This window comes from Amblyomma americanum, chromosome 2, assembly GCF_052857255.1.
Source record: "Amblyomma americanum isolate KBUSLIRL-KWMA chromosome 2, ASM5285725v1, whole genome shotgun sequence".
Taxonomy (NCBI): Eukaryota; Metazoa; Arthropoda; class Arachnida; order Ixodida; family Ixodidae; genus Amblyomma; species Amblyomma americanum.
The window spans coordinates 10,064,338-10,082,453 of NC_135498.1; the positions used below are offsets into that span (position 1 = coordinate 10,064,338).

General features: G+C 49.3%; 1 protein-coding gene and 1 pseudogene across 3 annotated transcripts in view; both read right to left on the reverse strand.

Moving 5' to 3' along the window:
• Positions 1–17,936, reverse strand: part of eEF5 (eukaryotic translation elongation factor 5) — a 36,072-nt gene extending 18,136 nt beyond the window's left edge. Inside the window, exons 1-4 of one of the 3 annotated variants that reach the window (XM_077653065.1) lie at positions 17,809–17,840; positions 16,966–17,245; positions 15,684–15,866; positions 13,176–13,280 (exon numbers count right to left, since the gene is read on the reverse strand). In XM_077653065.1, coding sequence (XP_077509191.1) covers positions 13,176–13,280; positions 15,684–15,848 — 270 coding nt within the window. In that variant the 5' untranslated portion in view covers positions 15,849–15,866; positions 16,966–17,245; positions 17,809–17,840. Of the gene's footprint in view, positions 1–13,175; positions 13,281–15,683; positions 15,867–16,804; positions 17,246–17,808 lie in introns of all 3 variants that reach the window. The other 2 variants (XM_077653064.1, XM_077653063.1) reach the window with 2 other exon arrangements.
• On the reverse strand, positions 7,811–9,982 carry LOC144120537 (uncharacterized; annotated as a pseudogene).
• Positions 17,937–18,116: the final 180 nt, after the last annotated feature.

Genomic DNA, 18,116 nt, shown 5'->3' on the forward strand with positions numbered 1-18,116 from the left:
GGTGAGTCGGACGTCCTTGATTCATTAGCGTACCTTGTTGCTAGCTGGCGTTATTGTTTCTGTAGCAATAAATGCCTGTTTGTGTCAGCCAATGTGTCGTTCCTTTGTTCCCTCAGAGCAAGGCCCGCCGTGGTCGGCGAGCGCTCGGTAGCGTACGCGATCACGGGGTGGGGTCCGGGCGGCTTTGAACCGTGTCAGCCGCGATTGAGTGGGGAGAAAGTACTTATCTCCCCATGTCAAACCCCACATCTGGCAGCCCAACGTGGGGCCTGCTCTTGGAACATTGGACGACTGTCGGTTCGGTTCGAGGAACGCTCTTTGTCCGGACTTGACAAGTGCTAGGCCTAGAGTGAATTTTGATCGCTAGGACCTGCGGCATGCTTTCTTGAGTGCGAGGTGTATTGCGCTGCAGCATGTTTGAACTTTTCGACATGCTCAGCACATTTTTTTTCCCTGGAGTTTCTTCGTGAGAATGACTTGGTCCGCATCGAGGGAGTTCGAGGCCTAGCGCCCGCGGAGTCGCCGAGCCCGAAGCGAGTGAGTACGGAAGCCGCGTGGGTGGTCCGAGTTTCTGTATATATTTTCTCTACTATCTCCTTTTCGACTCTGGGAGTCGCGGCTCCGGGAGCCGGGTGGCCTGGGGCCACGGGTGCCGCTACGAGCTCGCTGGTATTGCAGCTCGGCACCGGGCGCTCCGACACCGTCCGATACGGTGGGCGCCGACCGCTCAGAAGCTGCTTTGTGCAGTGAGCGGGGTAGGACCACCCCACAAGGCTGATGTCTCCTCGCGGCTGCGCGCACAAAACCCGTTTCGGGTCTTTGTTGTGGTCACGGTCGTTGTAGGAGTGGTCGTTAGGCCTGAGGCTTTTCGGAGCTGCCTGCACCACATTAAAAGAGACATGACCACCGGACCGTGACGCTGAGAGGGGGCGCACTTTGCTGCCCGTCCGTTTTTTTTGCAACCTCGCACGAACTGAGCAGTCTCGTTCAACTCAAGAAAGGGCTTTGTTCACTCGAACTTTGCGTTTGCACAGCCGCCGACACGTTTTGCTAGCAAGTTAGGCATTGTGCCACGAGGCCCTTGCGGATGCCGTTTCCCCTCCCGTGACCTACGTTAAAGGCACGCCGAGAGCGTTTCGACAATTTTGCAGATCCGGTGGAGCCACCCAGGCTTGCTGACCGGTGCACATCGTCTCGCTGCCACCTGCTGCGACGGAGCGGCCTGAATCCTGTTCGCCGCATCCATCCGGGGCAGCTGTGGCGAGACCAGTCAGCAGTCACCTCCGGCTGCTGCTGCCCTGGCGACTACTGCAGGATCCTGGCCTGCAGTTTTCCCACCGGCCTTCGATTCGCGGGCCTGCGGACACGGTAGTCCGCGGGCCATACGAGTTGTCCCAGCGAAGACCTTCACGCCGCCTTCGGAATACCGCGGAAGTCTGCGTGGACGCTGTCGGCGTGACCTCCGCTGCAAGACGTGCCTCAAAGACATGAAGACCAGGAGACTCCTCCATAGCATGTACTTTCAGGCGCGTGGGTCTATTTAAGGTTGGGGGGATGTGGGGACCTGCCCTGCAGCCCCCTGAGTTTGCTTTCCCGCGAGGCACCGTGCAGCGGCGGTCTCTCCTCGAGGCTGAGCGGATTCCCTTGTCAGTTACATTAACTGGCAAGAGAGGGCGCCAGCGTCGCTGCGCGGGAGACTGCTGAAGCCTGCCCGCGGGAGATGGGCTCTCTTGGGCCGGGATAATCACCCTGAGCGGACGCGTCGCTCGGGTCTCCGCTCTTCGCCGACGGGGCGAAGAAGCAACGGGGAGACAGGCTCCCGTACTCGTCCCGTCCGGCCTGCGGAGTTTATATCCCTTGCCCTAGCGCGGGCGAACATTCGCTCGGAACCTTGCTGGTGAGTCGGACGTCCTTGATTCATTAGCGTACCTTGTTGCTAGCTGGCGTTATTGTTTCTGTAGCAATAAATGCCTGTTTGTGTCAGCCAATGTGTCGTTCCTTTGTTCTCCAAGAGCAAGGCCCGCCGTGGTCGGCGAGCGCTCGGTAGCGTACGCGATCACGGGGTGGGGTCCGGGCGGCTTTGAACCGTGTCAGCCGCGATTGAGTGGGGAGAACGTACTTATCTCCCCATGGCAAACCCCACACGTTATACCGGGCGGCATGACCTCCATTCTCCAGCCTCTGGACGTTTGCATGAACAAGCCCTTCATGGATCGCTTGCGACAATAATACCGGGAGTGGATTGAAAGCGGATCAACAACAACACCTGCAGGTAGGCTGAAATGCCCAAGCGCGTCTACCGTTGCCCACCGAGTTTCAGCAGCCTGGTACGGACTGCCTCATGATTTGGGCTACCGCGCATTTAAGAAATGCCCAATTTCAAATGCTCTAGACGGAAGCGAGGACAACCTGCTGTGGGAGGCAGCTAGCGACAAAGAAGAGTCAAGCTGTGATGATGACAGTGACAACTTCCGTGAGGATGAGGGTGTATAGGAATGCCTGTTTGGCTTGTATTTCAATAAAGTTGTCTTTGACCCTCACAACTGTGCGACGTCGGTTCCTCACGTCACATTCAGGTTCTTTCGGTTTTTCTGTTGCACGCCCGAAGTCTACCCTCGCGTTACAATTGTTTTTTTCCCTCCCCTTTTCACACCCGAAAAATCGACCCTCGCGTTACAATCGAGTAAATACGGTATATGCTGTGGAGTCTGGCGTCCTTTCTTGTACTTTGCACTATGGCTAGCTTTGTTTAGACATCATGAACGTCTCGGCGGAATCACTCATGGCAAAAGAGAAACTGAAAATTATATTTACTGCTGAAGATATCGGCAACAGGCCAGCTGAGAGAATCTCAAAAACAAAACAGGGACAGATGAGCGTTTCGTTGCCAGACTACTGCAACGTATTGCCACCTCGAGACGCAGCTTGCAAAATTCAATAAAGAGCGCCACTCCAGTGTGCCTAAACAAGCTCTGCTCAAGGCCCATGTGAAGCAGCTGTATGCACAGTGGATGGCTGACTGCCTTCACACCGATGGGACGCATGCGAAGGCCAGATATTGCACCGCTGTGCCAGTGGATCAGAAAGGCATGGAATGCGATCCTGGCCGACATCGTGCGCAAGCTTAAAAAAATGTGACATAAGCACCAGCTTAGATGGATCTGAAGACGTATATTAAGTCTTTGAGAGCAGTGATGAAGCCTTGGATGGCAGCAGTGACAACACTGCGGAGGCCGTTTTGAAATAAATTTGCTTTTCAGGTAAGAGTGTGGGTTATATGAGAAAAGACTAATGATGCGATCACTAGTCTGAATTACGCCAATGGCGATTAACAAAAAAAAAGGGGAGGGGGAGAGGCTCCATCCTGCCTTCTGCACTTGCGTGCGGCCTGAATGACTAGCAGCAGACGAAACTGCAAGCGGTCCAGTAGTTCCGGATTCCTGCATGACACACGCCTCTGAAATTAAGTTTGCTCACACGCTACCTATTGCTCGTCTGAGGGAAGCGATTGCCTGCGTGAAAGAGCCTCTTCTCTAGCAGTTCTTTTAGTCCTCTAGCAGAACCGAATTGCACACGAATTAACATTTTATGACTCACGAACCCCACCTCTGCGCCCTGCCAGGATCAAGCGCTGGCACAAGGTGCATACTACCCGCTGCTCGCCCAAAACTACTTTAGACGCCCCCAAATGGAGAAACAACTGCAACCTAACCCTCTAATCATGGCTCACTACTAGTGCTGTCCGGCATTGCACACAGTCAACCATCGCAGGACAAGCGCAGAAATGCGTTTTGGCAGTCAGCATACCGTACCATATGGTCACCTCGATTTGGCCGCACTTTCTGCATTAGTTCACAAGTGCAGCGCCAGTTCTTGCAGTGCGAGTGTAGCCTGACACTAGTGCTCTCGATGCAGTGGCCAAATAGAGTGCTAAAGTGCAGAAACACTCAGTCTGCTTGTTGCATGTTTTGACATGTGCGGGATTGTGCTAGCTGTATTGAACGCTGAGCATTTGCTCGAAGTGGCACATCTTGTGGAGCGGCTATGAAATTTGTTAATTCCAAAAGTAGTGAAGAATTTGACACCGTCCGTTGCGTTCTACAAAGTGGCGCAGGCCGGTCGACAGTCACCGATTCAACGGGTACTTGAGGCAACAAACTGAATTCGAGAGGTTATTCAGACCTCCGCTGAGACAATCTTTTATAGTCCATACGCGTGATTTAGGATGTTTCCGTTCTATCGAAAAGTGATTATGGTTGTCTGCCAAGGGTTGCCTGATAACTTGAGCTATATGTGAACTTAACACTTAGTGTTCACTTTCAGTGGACGGTGACGGCGACGTGACCATCAGACACTAAATGGCCAGTGAAGGCATGGGCCTAGAGCGGCCTTGGAAATGCTCTCGAGACAGTCCAGAATAAAGCAGCGATGTCTCAGCGAGTCCACCTGCTACGAAGCGCGCCAAGCACCTTGCACGAGAAGAGAACTCGCCGGGAGGCTAGCGCACCAGTGCAGAAGAACTCGTGCAGCACGAAGTCAAATAGGGTGCCGAAGTACAGGTGGCGCTAGGTGCACTGTCAAATTGAGTGCGAGAGTGCTGCACCGCTTGAACTAGCGCAGAAAGTGCAGCCAAATCGAGGAGGCCCACAGACTGGTTTTTGTGCTGGGAGTACTGGAGCTGGGACACTTCTCATATCAAGCATTGGCATCGCTCGGTGGCACTGCGTCGTGGCTCCGAGCGGCGGTCGCTTGACTGGTTTGTGGCGAAAACAGAAACGGGCATTTCAGCATAGCATCTCAGATCTTTGAATTAACCGTTCAAATTTGCATTAGAAATTATGGGACCACAGAATATCGAAGCTTAATTGTATCCAGAGTACCAATGAAATTGCATAGCTGATTTATAAATGGCAGAATAGCAAAGCTGACAGACAACATTGCTCATCACGAACTGTCATAATATCCAATTCAGCTAAATTTTTTGCGGGTCCAGTGATTTTTGTTGTAGCGGGATTAGACTAGGATCTTATCATGAAATCAATTTTCTAACCAGGCTTCTTCTAAACAAAAGACACTCCCCTTATCCAAAACTGTCTCCAGCAGAAAAAAGTAGCAGTGGTTTAGCTCTGGTTAAACCTGGAGTGATGCGATAGCTACAGCTGGCAGAATGGAACTTGGCCACGTTATCATGAACCAGGTGATCAGCCACGGCGCCATGCCAGTGGCAGCTGCTCCGCACCACGAGACCAACCATATGACAGTGTGGTGGCGCCGCCACGCTGAAGGCTCGAAATGCTACCGTAATGTAGCTATCGCTACAAAAAAATGGTTTGGGTGCTTCAAAGCACTTGCTACGAAGAGAGAACCACCCGACATTAGCAACATTAGCTTGGAAGAAGGCTAACATTATGTATTTCACAAGAAAGAAGACGCAAAGTAACAGTGATATTCTATATCTTAAGGGGAGACGCTGCTCGGAAACATTTTTTTCTTTAATATTGATGCCACATAAATGAAAATTGCACCAGTTATAGAGATTGAACTCCTCTTTCCAAATCTGTTTTTATTTCCAAGATACCTTGTGCTTTCATGTTCCAAGTACCATGAACATGTGAAAAACTGTGCTTGCTAAGACACCTGCTGGACATGCCAGTGAGCCCGAGAAAGCAGTGTAAAATAGTTTCTTTGTTCCTAATACTCCACTGAGTGCAAATAAGCAAGGAAATGGTGCAGCTATATCATGCACGATTTTACCGGAATTTAAGCTCATGCTTCCTTTTCAGAAGCCAGCGCATAAATATTTTGGGACCTTTCATACTTATGAACATTACCAATTGTATTGAAACCTAGATACTTGCATTCTACATACCTTAAAGATAATGCATGCCAAATTTGGTCTTGATCAGAGTACAACAAGTACATAAAAGGTTGCATCCAATAGCCATTTTCGGTCCAAAATAAGAAGTTGAGAAAAACGCGATTGAAAGTTGCAAATGTTTACTACTGTTCTAAGTACATTTGCATGAAAATTGGAGACAATACAGGCCAGAGCATTCTCCTAGAGCATACAGCTTTAGAATAGGCTTGCACCATATGCTGGTCCCTCAGAGCTTTTCTTAGCAGCATCTTGAAGACAAGACTTCTTGGCTAGACGGCAGCGACAAGTCCTTGCCTCAACTGTCTGCTTTGTGGACATTCTTGTCACAATTCTTGCCCAGAGTGAGGAGTTCTCGGTTTGGGTAATCCAAGAATTGCCCAAAATCGGACGAGTAGGTTGTGTCCTGCTCCAACAGCGCGCGCCGCAACCACGGCCTTGACGTTCACGGCGAAGCTCTCCCTTGCGCTGGCAGATGGACGCGCTTCACCGTTGTAGTCGCCCGCCGCAATGAATATGTCGACGAAACAACGGATAAGGGACATGCTTCATTGTTGTAACGCAACTCCAGAAACGACGCGAGGCCTTTCAGCTTCCCAGCCAGCTCGTCGAGCGTAAGCTCGCATCGTCCGCACTCCGGGCATGCTACGCAGCTCACAAGGTCATTCACGGCGCCGGTCTCACAGATAAAAGCACTCGCCGACTCTTCACCACCCCTATCTTCATTTTCGAAGAATCCCATCTTTTCTGACGCACTAACGAAGCTATCAACGCTTTCAATGAAGTTCGGAAATGCAGCCGGCTTCGAAGCGTTGCCTTGGCCGAGGTTAGGCTTAGCTGCCGCGGGCATCTCCGTCGCACGCCGCTTCACCTTCCTGAGAGTTCCCTTGAATTTATGCTTCGTCCAAAACTTGATACGTTTCTTCTCGGCATCCATACTAACGAAAAGCAGAAATATTTGCAATAGCTTGCGGAGCACATAGCGAGAGGTGCGTGTCGCAGAAGAGCAGAAGCTAGCCGCAATGGCGCTTCGAGAGCTAGGAGACAATGGCGTGGCCACGACTGAACCACGTGATGTGGAAGCGATTGGATTTGGCGCTGGAAAATGCCGTTTTATGATTATTTCTTGGCAGTTTGCGCAGCGGCAAAGCCCGCCTCCGGGAGAAAAAGCATAGGCCGAGCTCCATGAAAGAGGAATGCTCAAGTTTACTAAAGCAGCCAAAAACACAAGTGATTTTTTTACTTAAGGGGGGAAGCTGGTCTTAGAACAAAAGTCTGTATTAATGAAGTCTCAATTAAGAAATCTTCAGGGAACATGTATTTTGACGTGCTGATTCCAAATATTTAATTTAATGTACAACAAGTGTTTGAGGACTTCATGCAATATGTTATGTAACTTTTTGTGGAGAGCTTTAACGAAATTTTGCTGCAGGGAATTTGCTAGAATGTATGCTGTCTGCTTGTCTTGGCAACAAGGTATGCAATAAGGGTAAAATTATTATCCTGCCTATCACAGAAGTTGAGTTACAGGGTTTTGAACTTCGTACTTCACAAATGGGAAAAATTTGTCTTCCCGTTTCTGAAGTGACAACTTCAAAATTCTATATCTCAACTTCTATGACAGGCAGGATGATAATTCTAGCTTTATTGCATAGCTTAAGGGGAGAGGCTCCTCGAAACAACTTTTTTTTTTATTATTTGTACCAGAGACTTATCTAGTAAAAAAAAAAGTGTTCAGTTATTGGAAGTGGGACAAAAAAATTGACACTTCCATCATTGTTTTTTCCAGTTCTCTGAAACAGCTATGTACTATTGTAATTACTGACGATTGATAATAAAATTTCAAGTAGATATCAGCATTCTACATGCCTTCAAGAATATGTATGCCAAATTTTGTTAGTATACACCAATCCTATGAGTACAAAAGGCTTCCCGGAAAACAAGAAAATATAAAAAAAATTCAAAACATTCTATTCCTCAAAACGCAATTGTTTTCACTTGAATCTTGTTCACACTCAAGAGCAGCTTTACAGAAAGTACACAAAGTTTCTAGAGTGCTCCTGCGCTGTAGCTTGGCCTTTCCCGGCTCCTACGGTTGGTCTCCTCGGTGCAAGCCCTTTTCACTGCGCTCCGACGGTACGCCCTTGCTTCTGCGGTTCGCTTCATGTTCATCTTCTTTATGCGCATGTAATCAGAATGGTTGCTGCGTGTGACCAACTCTTCTGGGGGAAGTACCCCAATCTCTTGTAGGACTTCTTCAAAGCCGGCATGGCCTTTATTATACCACAACACGGCAATAGCCGTGGCTGTCTCCACAGATGTCCGGGAAGCAAATTTTGATTTTGGACACAGCAGCCATATCTTGCTGTTAAGTGACTCTGCTGCGTTTTGAGTCTTGCCATGAAGGCACAGAGCCAGGAGCTTCTCATCGGTAAGGCGCTTGTATATAGGCATAATTGCCAAGCCCTCAGCTTTTGTCAACAAGGGGGTGTGGCGTGGTGTAGGCTCCCCCAGTGCTTAAGCACGCCTATGTTTGCACCAGGAATCTGGTTCAGCAGGGCAAAATTTGTGGCTGCTGGCCCCATCACTGGAGCAACAATGAAAATAGGAGGCCCATACAGCAGTGTACATGCTGCGCACGCTGCCCTTGTTATTCATTATGGCTATTTGGTAATATGTCTGCAGTTTTTGGATGGCTGTGACTTTTGACCTCGTGGCAGTGGCGTTGTCATATTTCGCAGAGCAGTGCCCAGGCGTTTTGCAACGTGGTTGGTGCACTCTTCTTTTTCAATGACAGTGTCACCGCACACCTCAGCCCCACAGACGGCAGTATAGGCTTTGCTGTCACCGTCACTCAAGAAACTTGTGAAGCGCAGTGGGGTCTCGTATGACAAAGTCCTCTGCCATATGTGCACTGCTGCTTCAGGTTCCATTGCATGGGATGAACATTCGGTGTTTTTTTCGCATACAGGGCGATGAAAGGCTTGCCATAACTCATCATCACCCACGGGCTTGCGGATACTGCAAGCAAGACAGTAATTTTAAAGGACTTCAAAGTCCAAGCAAAGACCTGTGTCCAGGGACACAGCTGTGCCCACTCTGTTGTGGCTTTTATGGCCCCTTTTTTGCCATGTGCCGTCAAACATGACCGGCACATCGCTGCCGCCAATGGCGTCCTTCGTCACCTTTCGTGCCTGTTCCAAGTTTTGGCGAACAGCTTTCATTGCAGCACCATGGAGCTTCTTAGAAATAGCATGGAATGTCTTGTGATGCAGCGGTTTTGAAAGGCCGATGATTGCACAAAATCGCGCAAGCTGGTCATATCCAGCACCTATAGCACGCACTGCCAAAACAGCTTCCACGTTTACGGCGAAGCCGTCGCACGAGCTCCCGCTGTCTTAGCGAATGTTCGCCCCGGGGTCACCGCACTCGCCGGCCGATATGATCCGCTTCGACGTGAGCCTGAATGAAAGCACAGATTCAGGGCAGTCGGGATTTTCGCAGCGTAGCTCCAAGTACGACAGGCCTTTGCGCTTCTCGGACGGCGAGTTTCCGTTCGCGGCAAGTGGGAGATGCCGAACCTGCCACCAGTGCCGTCAATGCGCCGATCTAACACAACACCGTGCTAGCAGCAGGGGCACCGACCGACCTTAGTTCACTTTTGAAGAATTCCATCTTTTTCTGCGATGCACTGACGAAATCCACAGCAGCGTTGATTTCACAACTGTCGCAGTGACCGGTGTCTGCAGTAGGCCTAACCGACAACGGAGCGTCGCGGGCGTCGTTTTCTTAACTGTCTTGCGCCGTTTCCCTCGGTACTTGTGCAGAGTTCGATACTTCCGGGCGGCGAAACTGCACTTTTTCGGGCTAGGCAGCTCAAGAAAACGCGGAGAGAACACGGGAAACTGTGCGGCTAGCGAGAACGCGCAGCAGCGGTGGTTCGGCTTCTCTGCACAAAGCGAGCACCAGCGTCCAATGGCGGCGCCGCACTGCATGGCGCGCAATTCAAAACACGCGACAGTCTCGTCTTCTTTCTCGTTTTTCTTTTATTCTCCGTGAACATACACGAGACTGACAGCCATTGAACCTTGGAGGAAAGGGCTGATACTGCATGCCCCGATGATTGCAAATGGCAGGTGGTGAGGCTCGATTGCGTGAGAACGATGCAAACTGCCCGGACTTTCTAAACTTTCTCGTGCGAATTTCGGCTTGATATTTACAGAAATAAAAGCTTATAGACCAAAGATGACAATGCAGCTTAAAACAAAAAAGTGATTTGTTTTAGAAAACCTAGAATTTTCGACCCGCGTCTCCCCTTAAAGGGCCGCATGAGTGGTTTCACGTCTTTGGAATGCTATAATACATGAATTACGCACTCTTTTTCCACAAAAATTCATAGATAGCTGCACAATGACCTCAGGACCGTGAAAATGAAAAGATCAAAAGTAGATTCTTTAACCATTTTCGGCCGCAAAGAGTCACGTCCTCCCTTAACAGTTAACGATGTCCTGGTCGCAATTGAGAGGAAGAAATGGGCATAGGCAGCGCATGTAATGCGAAGGCAAGTAGCCGCTGGTCCTTCAGGGTAACCGAGTGGATTCCAAGAGAAGGCAAGCATAGCGGGGGGTGGCAGAAAGCTAGGTGGGCGGATGAGATTAACAAGTTTACAGGCGCACAGTGAGCACAGCTGGCTAAGGACAGTTATCGGAGAGACATGGGAGAGGCCTTCCTCCTGCAGTGGGCAGAAGTCGACGGCAGCATGGCAACACTGATGCTGCCTACCTCACAAGATGTAATGCCGTCTGGAGAGTGCGCAAAAATTAGCCTGCTACATAAAAGGATGCGCAATAATGAATTCGCATAGGCAATGCAGGTGCAATCCTCTCCCACCAGGTGGCAAATGTGCTTGTGTAGAGATATATGTTTCAACTATCTCCCATGTTGTCTAGTCTTAGTGTTTGTACAACACTTTTGTGGTCCTTTTCTTCTGCTCTTTGTTTTTTGCAAAAAAAAAAGACAAACCAAAGACCTTTTCGTGCAGTAAAATGCACTGGGAGCATAGTCTGGCTACATGCTGGCATAGTGCTGCTTTAGCAAGGCCAAGTGAAGCTGCTGCTTCTTAGCACAACACGTGTAATAATGCAGTTCCTTTTCTTCAGCTCTCCCGGAGCCAGTTGCCGCCACACTGAACTGTCGAAGAGTGCGGCTTTTTGTGCCAGCAGATTTCAGCCTGTCTAACCAAAGCCTGCTCATGTCACTGGTATGAGAGGCACAATGTCAATTGGCAAGAGACTGCAGTCTGCACAAAAAACATTGCCGTATTGTGCCAATGATGCGCCATTAACATGTGCTTCCGCCCTCGCTCGCTTTCGCACAGCAGAACTACTACGTACTTCTCAGCATGGTTCTCATGTTATACAACCTCTGTCCGTAAAGTTTCGAAACTGATTTATTTTCTTCTCTAGAAATGATTCCCCAAACTAAATGTTGTTGCGCATGCGTAGCATCATCTTTTTGGGCTAACCTGAGCTATTCATGTTAATTGCTGTGGCGGCTGCTAGATGGCACGACATGCAGAAAAATGCGTCACTAGTCTGCACATTCTACTGTGAATGAATGCGGAGATTGACGCCCACCTCGAACAGCGTGCAAACATAAAATTCTCTGTGAAGCTTGGCAAAACAGCCTCACAGACTTACGAGCTCCTTCGCAACACTTACAGCAACGAGACATTATCGCGGGCGCGAGTTTGAGTGGCACGAGAGGTTCATCTCGTAAAGCACGTCGGTGGAAGACCACACAAGGCAGGGGCGCCCTACAACCTCATGGAATGAAAACAACGCGGCTCAGATCAGGGAAATCGTCCACATGCTATCAGATGCTCTCGAAATTAGTAAGACAGCATGCCCCCAAAATTTGCGTGAGAACTTGGGGAAACGAAAGCTGAATGACAGACTTGTACCGCACTCCCTCGCACAAGACCAGAAGGGCAAGCGGGCATCAGTGAGTGCTGATTTGCTCTCCGCGGCAGAGAGGATGCTGCATTCGTCGACAGCATCATTGCTAAGACGAAACATGCTGTTTGCAATACGATCCTCAAAGAAGCAGAGTGCCGAATGGTGGTCCACAAGCTCTCCGGCGTTGAGAAAGGTGCGGCGACAGAAGACCAAAACAAAGACGATGCTGATAGTTTATTTTCGATGCCAGAGGTGTCATATACCACGAGTTCGTCCCACAAGGGCAGACTGTAAATAAGAGGTTTTATATCTGCGTGCTCCAACACATGCGTGATGCACTGCGGCATTGTTGCCCCGACTTATGGGCATGTGGACAATGGAGCCTTCTCCACGATAACGCAAGGCCGCACACTTCTCTCAGCGTGACAAAATTTCTCGCCAAGCACACAGCATTACTGTACTTCCCCATCCGCCATACTGGCCTGACCTCTCCCCATGCGATTTTTTCCTGTTTCCTTGTGTGAAGAGAGCCCTAAAAGGTCGCTGGATGGGGAGCGTTGAGGCCATTCAAGAAGCCACGACAAAGGAGCTGAGAGCCCTGCCAAAAGAAGCATTTTCGAACTGTTTCCAAGGCCCCAAGAAGCGGAAGCTTTGTATAGACTGCAAGGGAGACTATTTCAAAGGGGTGCTGCACAAATGATTTCAATGTTAAACGCATTTTTTTAATGGACTCAGTCTCGGAACTTTACGGACAAAGGTAGTACTAGCGTGGCCAAAGGAGGTCCAAATGGCGCCACAGGGCACCCACTTTCAGAAGCTAGCTCGGCAACCAATTAGAGATGCCATTTTAATAATGTGCCATAGCAGCCGAATAGCAAACCGCGCTGCACGTTTTTTTTTGTGTTGGTTGGTTTATTGGGTTTAACATCCCAAAGTGATGCAGGCTATGAGAGACGCCGTAGGGAAGGGCTTCGGAAATTTAGACCACCTGGGGTTCTTTAAGCTTGCACTGATATTGCACAGTGCATGAGCCTCTAGAATTTCGTCTAAAGGCTCGAGTACTGTGCAATGTCAGTGCAAGTTAAAGAACCCCAGGTGGTCGAAATTTCGTGAGTCCTTCACTACGGCGTCCGAAGATGGCACGCACAAGGTATTGCTCTGCTTGCAAGAAAAACAAAACCGAAAGCATGCGCTTTCGAACAAGACCAAAATGGCCACAGTGGAGCGCATAGTTTCCAAGCACACGACAATCAAAAATAGGCGTCGTTTGGCAATCTAAAGGGCAATAGGTGTAGTACTGCATTTTTGCATTTCTGTAACATTGTAATTAAGATTAGACTCACCTGGAAGTCTGAGCGGTTGACATTGGGGACGTCAATGTTGTGAGTTGAGGGGCACAAATCCTCATGCTTTTTCGCAGTGAAAATGTCCAACCCAACTAGATGCACCTGCAACACAGTAATATGTGACATCACTACTGTGAACACTATCCTTGCCGTCATGTCTTTATCGATGGAGGCAAAACGAAGTGCTGGTGTGCTGGGGGATTTCAGCACACATTAAAGAGCCCCAAGGGCTAATTAATCCAGAGCCCTCCCCTACAGTATAGCTTTGGGACATCTACTGTAGGTAATATCTACAGGCCGCTACCATATTCTGGACGTGTCCAATGTCTAAATGGGCGTTCCCTTGCCCCCAAGCACAGCCTTCGAAACAGCTGGACGACTTTTTCTACTTCTGAATGCTTCAATTTAAGTTTTAAGCCCACAGTTTTCTTTTCAGCAACATTCACTATTACCATACGTTACGCAGCTGTTACCTCCACAGTCGGGGCTACTAATAAGCACGGACGAAGAGGACAGGTCCACTTTTCCAAGCATGCACAAGGCTGCAGCCAAGTTTTAATGGGAACCTATTGCTGCACACCAGTAACCCTACAGCCAAACAAAGCCATAGAGGTCATTTTGCAAGGCACTGTATTTTGAACGAACAAACAATACACCGACTTAATTGATTTGGGCCATACCAAACGACTGCCGACAAAAAGAATAAAAATTCGAGAAGTGCAAAGTATCGAGTCTCCAATGCTCAGCAATTTAAACAGGTGCTGTTCTTTTCCAGCACATTTAGAGATGACGTGCTCGAAATATTGCAACCACTTGTTATAGCACAAGAAAATCACTTAAGTACATTGGCCAAGGGCACGAAGACAGACTTTTGATCCGTTGTTCAAGAAAACATGGCTGCCTTCAAAACATCTGCAAACAAGTCCCTAGGACTTTGCCAAGTTTCGCTGCCACCAACTACCATCATGCAAATTTTCAGCCATATTGGAACATGCCAGTCACCGAAGCCTGGTTCACTCAGATCCAAAATTTGTGTCCTCAATGATTTTTCAGAAGACCATCGTGAATTTGAAAAGATCATCACTGTGAACAAGACAGCAGGTGAGATGGCTAATTAGCACTTCGACTGCGACTCACAACCAATGAATCACATACCACACGTTTTGGGGAAGGGGGACCTGCATAGGGCACTGTTGCCAAGTGTGGAGAACACAAAGGCTTCCCAATGTGGAATTCAGGTCATGCACAACACACAGACCCAGCCAAGCAATGCACATGAAACAATGCGGCTCTGGTCACACCAATAATTGCAAGCTGTCAGTTTGCCAGAGGCATTAATGAGAATGGCTTACTAGAATGATGAAGTGCTGCTATTAACTGACAAAGCTGACATTTCTGATTTGGTTTTATGGGTTACATTTTCTCTTAGGCGTTTTGCCCTTTTCTCTTACTGAATTGGTTTGCTGCCTGCGGTAACCTCGGGTTCGGTGTGGGCTTCCTCCTATATTTCTTTAGAGCTTTATAATGAAGGACTAAAGTGACTAGCTACGAGAGACAACGCAGTGGAGGGCTTCGGATAATTTCAACCACCCAGGGTTCTCTAATGTGAACTGACATCACACAATACACTGGCCTCCACTGCAACAAGACTGCTGTGGACCCTCTTGGAAGACCGCTTGAGCATACCTGCATGATGCTCCTACATGTGCGCTGAGGTAACAAGAGACGAAGCAATGTTTGCAAACTATGGCTGGCACACACTGACACATCAGCTGGCCCCCAATTCTGTCACGAAATACTGCTACTGAGAAGATTCCCAGCTAGGCCAAATTGGGAGAAATATTTGACAGCAAAGGCATGGCCTGCCCTTCCCCCATATTACTGAGCAGCAAAAACTATGAAAGGGTAGTATGCACTACTGCAAAAGCACATCTTATTACTTCTCTAGGCTGGAAATGCCAATATAAAGGGCAGGGCTGTTTCTTGCAGCATATACATGGCAGATTCAGCTACTCTAATGTACCAGCTCCACCAGTCTCCTGTCACCAAGCATGGCTGTAAACCAGCCAAATGTACAGGAAAGCAAACAAAAAGAAAAGATGTACACCTACCCATAACATCCGCAACAATCCAACATATGAACAGTGCCAATATTGCTACAAACTTAAGGCTGGACGACTATAGTAGGATACAAATAAAAAAACAGCAGTTGTTAACGCTGGGCCGCGTTCCGCGGCGTACTGTGTAATTCCGCTAGCCACTCACAAAATTAAACGAAATCAGCTGTTTAATGTTTGTCTTTATTAAACAAGCCAGGTATCAAAAAGTTCCAGAGCTTATCACCTTTTTCCCGTGACTAGCTTGTTTCGGGGACGAGAAGATTTAACAGAGCACTTTTTGTCGTGGAGGAATTCTGTGCCCCGGTCCCAAATGTGGGCGGAGCTTCACTGCAGACAAGCTATAACTGACTATAAGACAAAGGTGGTGAGGTGAGAAGACAAGTACCTTGGCATGCCCGTGCTTTCCAGTCTTCGAGGTGGTCATCTCTACGATGCGGCAGGGCCTACCCTTGAGCATGACAAAACCATTTTTACGCAGGGAAGAGCACTGCACAGGGTACGTCTGGGATGCACCAGACCCCGCCGCCTGGTACTGCTCAGTATCCTCCATGATGACCCCTCAGTACCACTGGAGAGAGGTAAGAGTGCACACGTTCAGCAGCAATTCTGAGAACTTTCAACCACACCTATGCTGGAAACATCCCTGGCACTTTAACTGCGCCCGGGACGCATAAAAGCATCAATTCACCGATGCTGATAAACGAAACCAAGAAAAGATACTGGTCAACTCAAATTATGAAATTAATTCAAAATCAGTGGCTAAGGCATTCGAGGGCCACAGATGGGCGACCGAACATTTTCGCTGTCTAAAACCGAAATCAAAAGCACGTGTCTGCCGCACGGCACCATGCCGGGCAATGCCAAGATGATGCCTGCCTGTGCAAAAACGAGGCAACGTCTACCCGCGCGATGACACATGCACAGGAAAATGTAGACGTCCGCTAAATAAACGTACTCACGACGGTACACGCAATCCGCGATTTCGAACTTTGCCAGCGTTCCGCACTGTGACCACGTGTCAGAACCGCCCGGCTAACCAAAGCGGTGGTCTTGAAAGGTGCAAAGAAGCCTTGAAACGCGGTCAAGGTGATCGAACGTGCTTGCCACACAACGGGCGGATGGTTCGACCAATGATGACGCCGGTCAAAAATTCCAGCAGCGTGCAAACACCAAGCCACGTAAAACAGGGTCTGCCGCGGCGCGGACTATGCAGGTATGGCGGCAACCAGTTCGGCAGAAAATTAGCAATGCACCCCCTCGCCCGGAACAGCGCTGGACAATTAACTGAGACTACCGCGTTTTCAGGCACAAGGAATAAACCTGGAATCGGAACGGCTTGCGTTTCTCGGCGAGGATTGCCAAATGAAAGGGCCACAACGAGACTAGTCGGAATTGCAAAGCGAACCGGGGTGCCCGACGCACGCGCCAAATCGAACACGGTCTGGACGATAAGCCCACGCCCCCGAAGCATGCATTAATCACTGCTGCGGAACCATACATACTCGCCTCGAAAACAATACGCTGTGACCCTTTCACGCCGATAGGGCTGACCGAGGGGCCGTGCTGGATCGTCGCCCGGGCACGTCACATTCCAGATGCCGCAAAGAACAGCACGGAACGCTGAGTGGCAGCAGCAACTAGGAGCAAGGCATCCTCAAGAAACGCACGTGCCGCAGAGACTCCGATTGAAGTCGGACCGCAGGCGCTGTCCGGGACGCACCCCCGTCGCCGAAACCGCTAGTGGCAGCGGCTAGGCACTCGGCGCCAGTCGAGAGACAAAGACCCTGCCCCGCTTGGCACCACCGATTGAACAGACGCACGTTCCTCGGGTCCGCGAGCGTCACGGCTCCATGACACGATGCCGGCACCAGATGCTGCCAGCTCACGCACGAGACAGCTCGGGGCCCGTCCGCGAGAGCCAAGCGTCACTCGGTCCGCGCGTAAACACTACGAACAATGAGATGACCGAAGACAACTGCACAAAAACAAATCGGGGCCCGCTTGAAAGAACAAATAGCAAACGAAACCGACGTGTAAAACCGTAGCCCTATTAGGCCTAAGCTTAGTCCTCCACACGTCGGTCCGTCTGTGCAGCGTTGACAAAAGACGGCGCCAGTCTCACACACACGACCAGCCGGCGAACCGAACGGTCATCCCCCGTACTGTAAGGTGGCGGGAATCTAAATATAAACAGTCGGCAAGAGTCACTCCGACAACTGTTCGTATCGGTCGCGAGCGGACAAAAACGGAGAATTCTGCCGTTGACCGCTAGCAAGAATGAACACCGAGATCTCTAAAACAGGCGCAAACGAAATTGTCACGGCGCGAGACACCGCCTAGGCCTAATTTCGCACAGCCCGTATATTCAACAAAACGCGCCCGAAGTACGAATAACGAGCACGTGAGGAACAAACCAAATCAATGCGCCAAGGCACAGTAACCCTGAGATGACTGCTCTAAAACAATACGTGCGAGATCAGCTGCAAAACCAAACCCCATTGATAACTTACATGCGACTCCTCCGACTGCTTTTAGAAAAGGAAAAGGGATAGCTACGATTTCGCTCCACGTTTTCGGAAGAACAGCTCTACGTAAAAGGTGAAACGAAGCGGCACAACCACTACCTCTTCTAAAAAATAATAACATCTTGTAAGGTGTACCCCAATATACCCTTTGATTTAAACAATACTCTCACTTTTATGGTTACTGGTGCAACAATTATAAATGGTAATGCGTAACTTTTGATTTTTTACTTTTATTTGGCTAGATACGGGAATGCGGCTGCCGAAAAAACGCTCTTTAAGCAGGCTTACTTTTT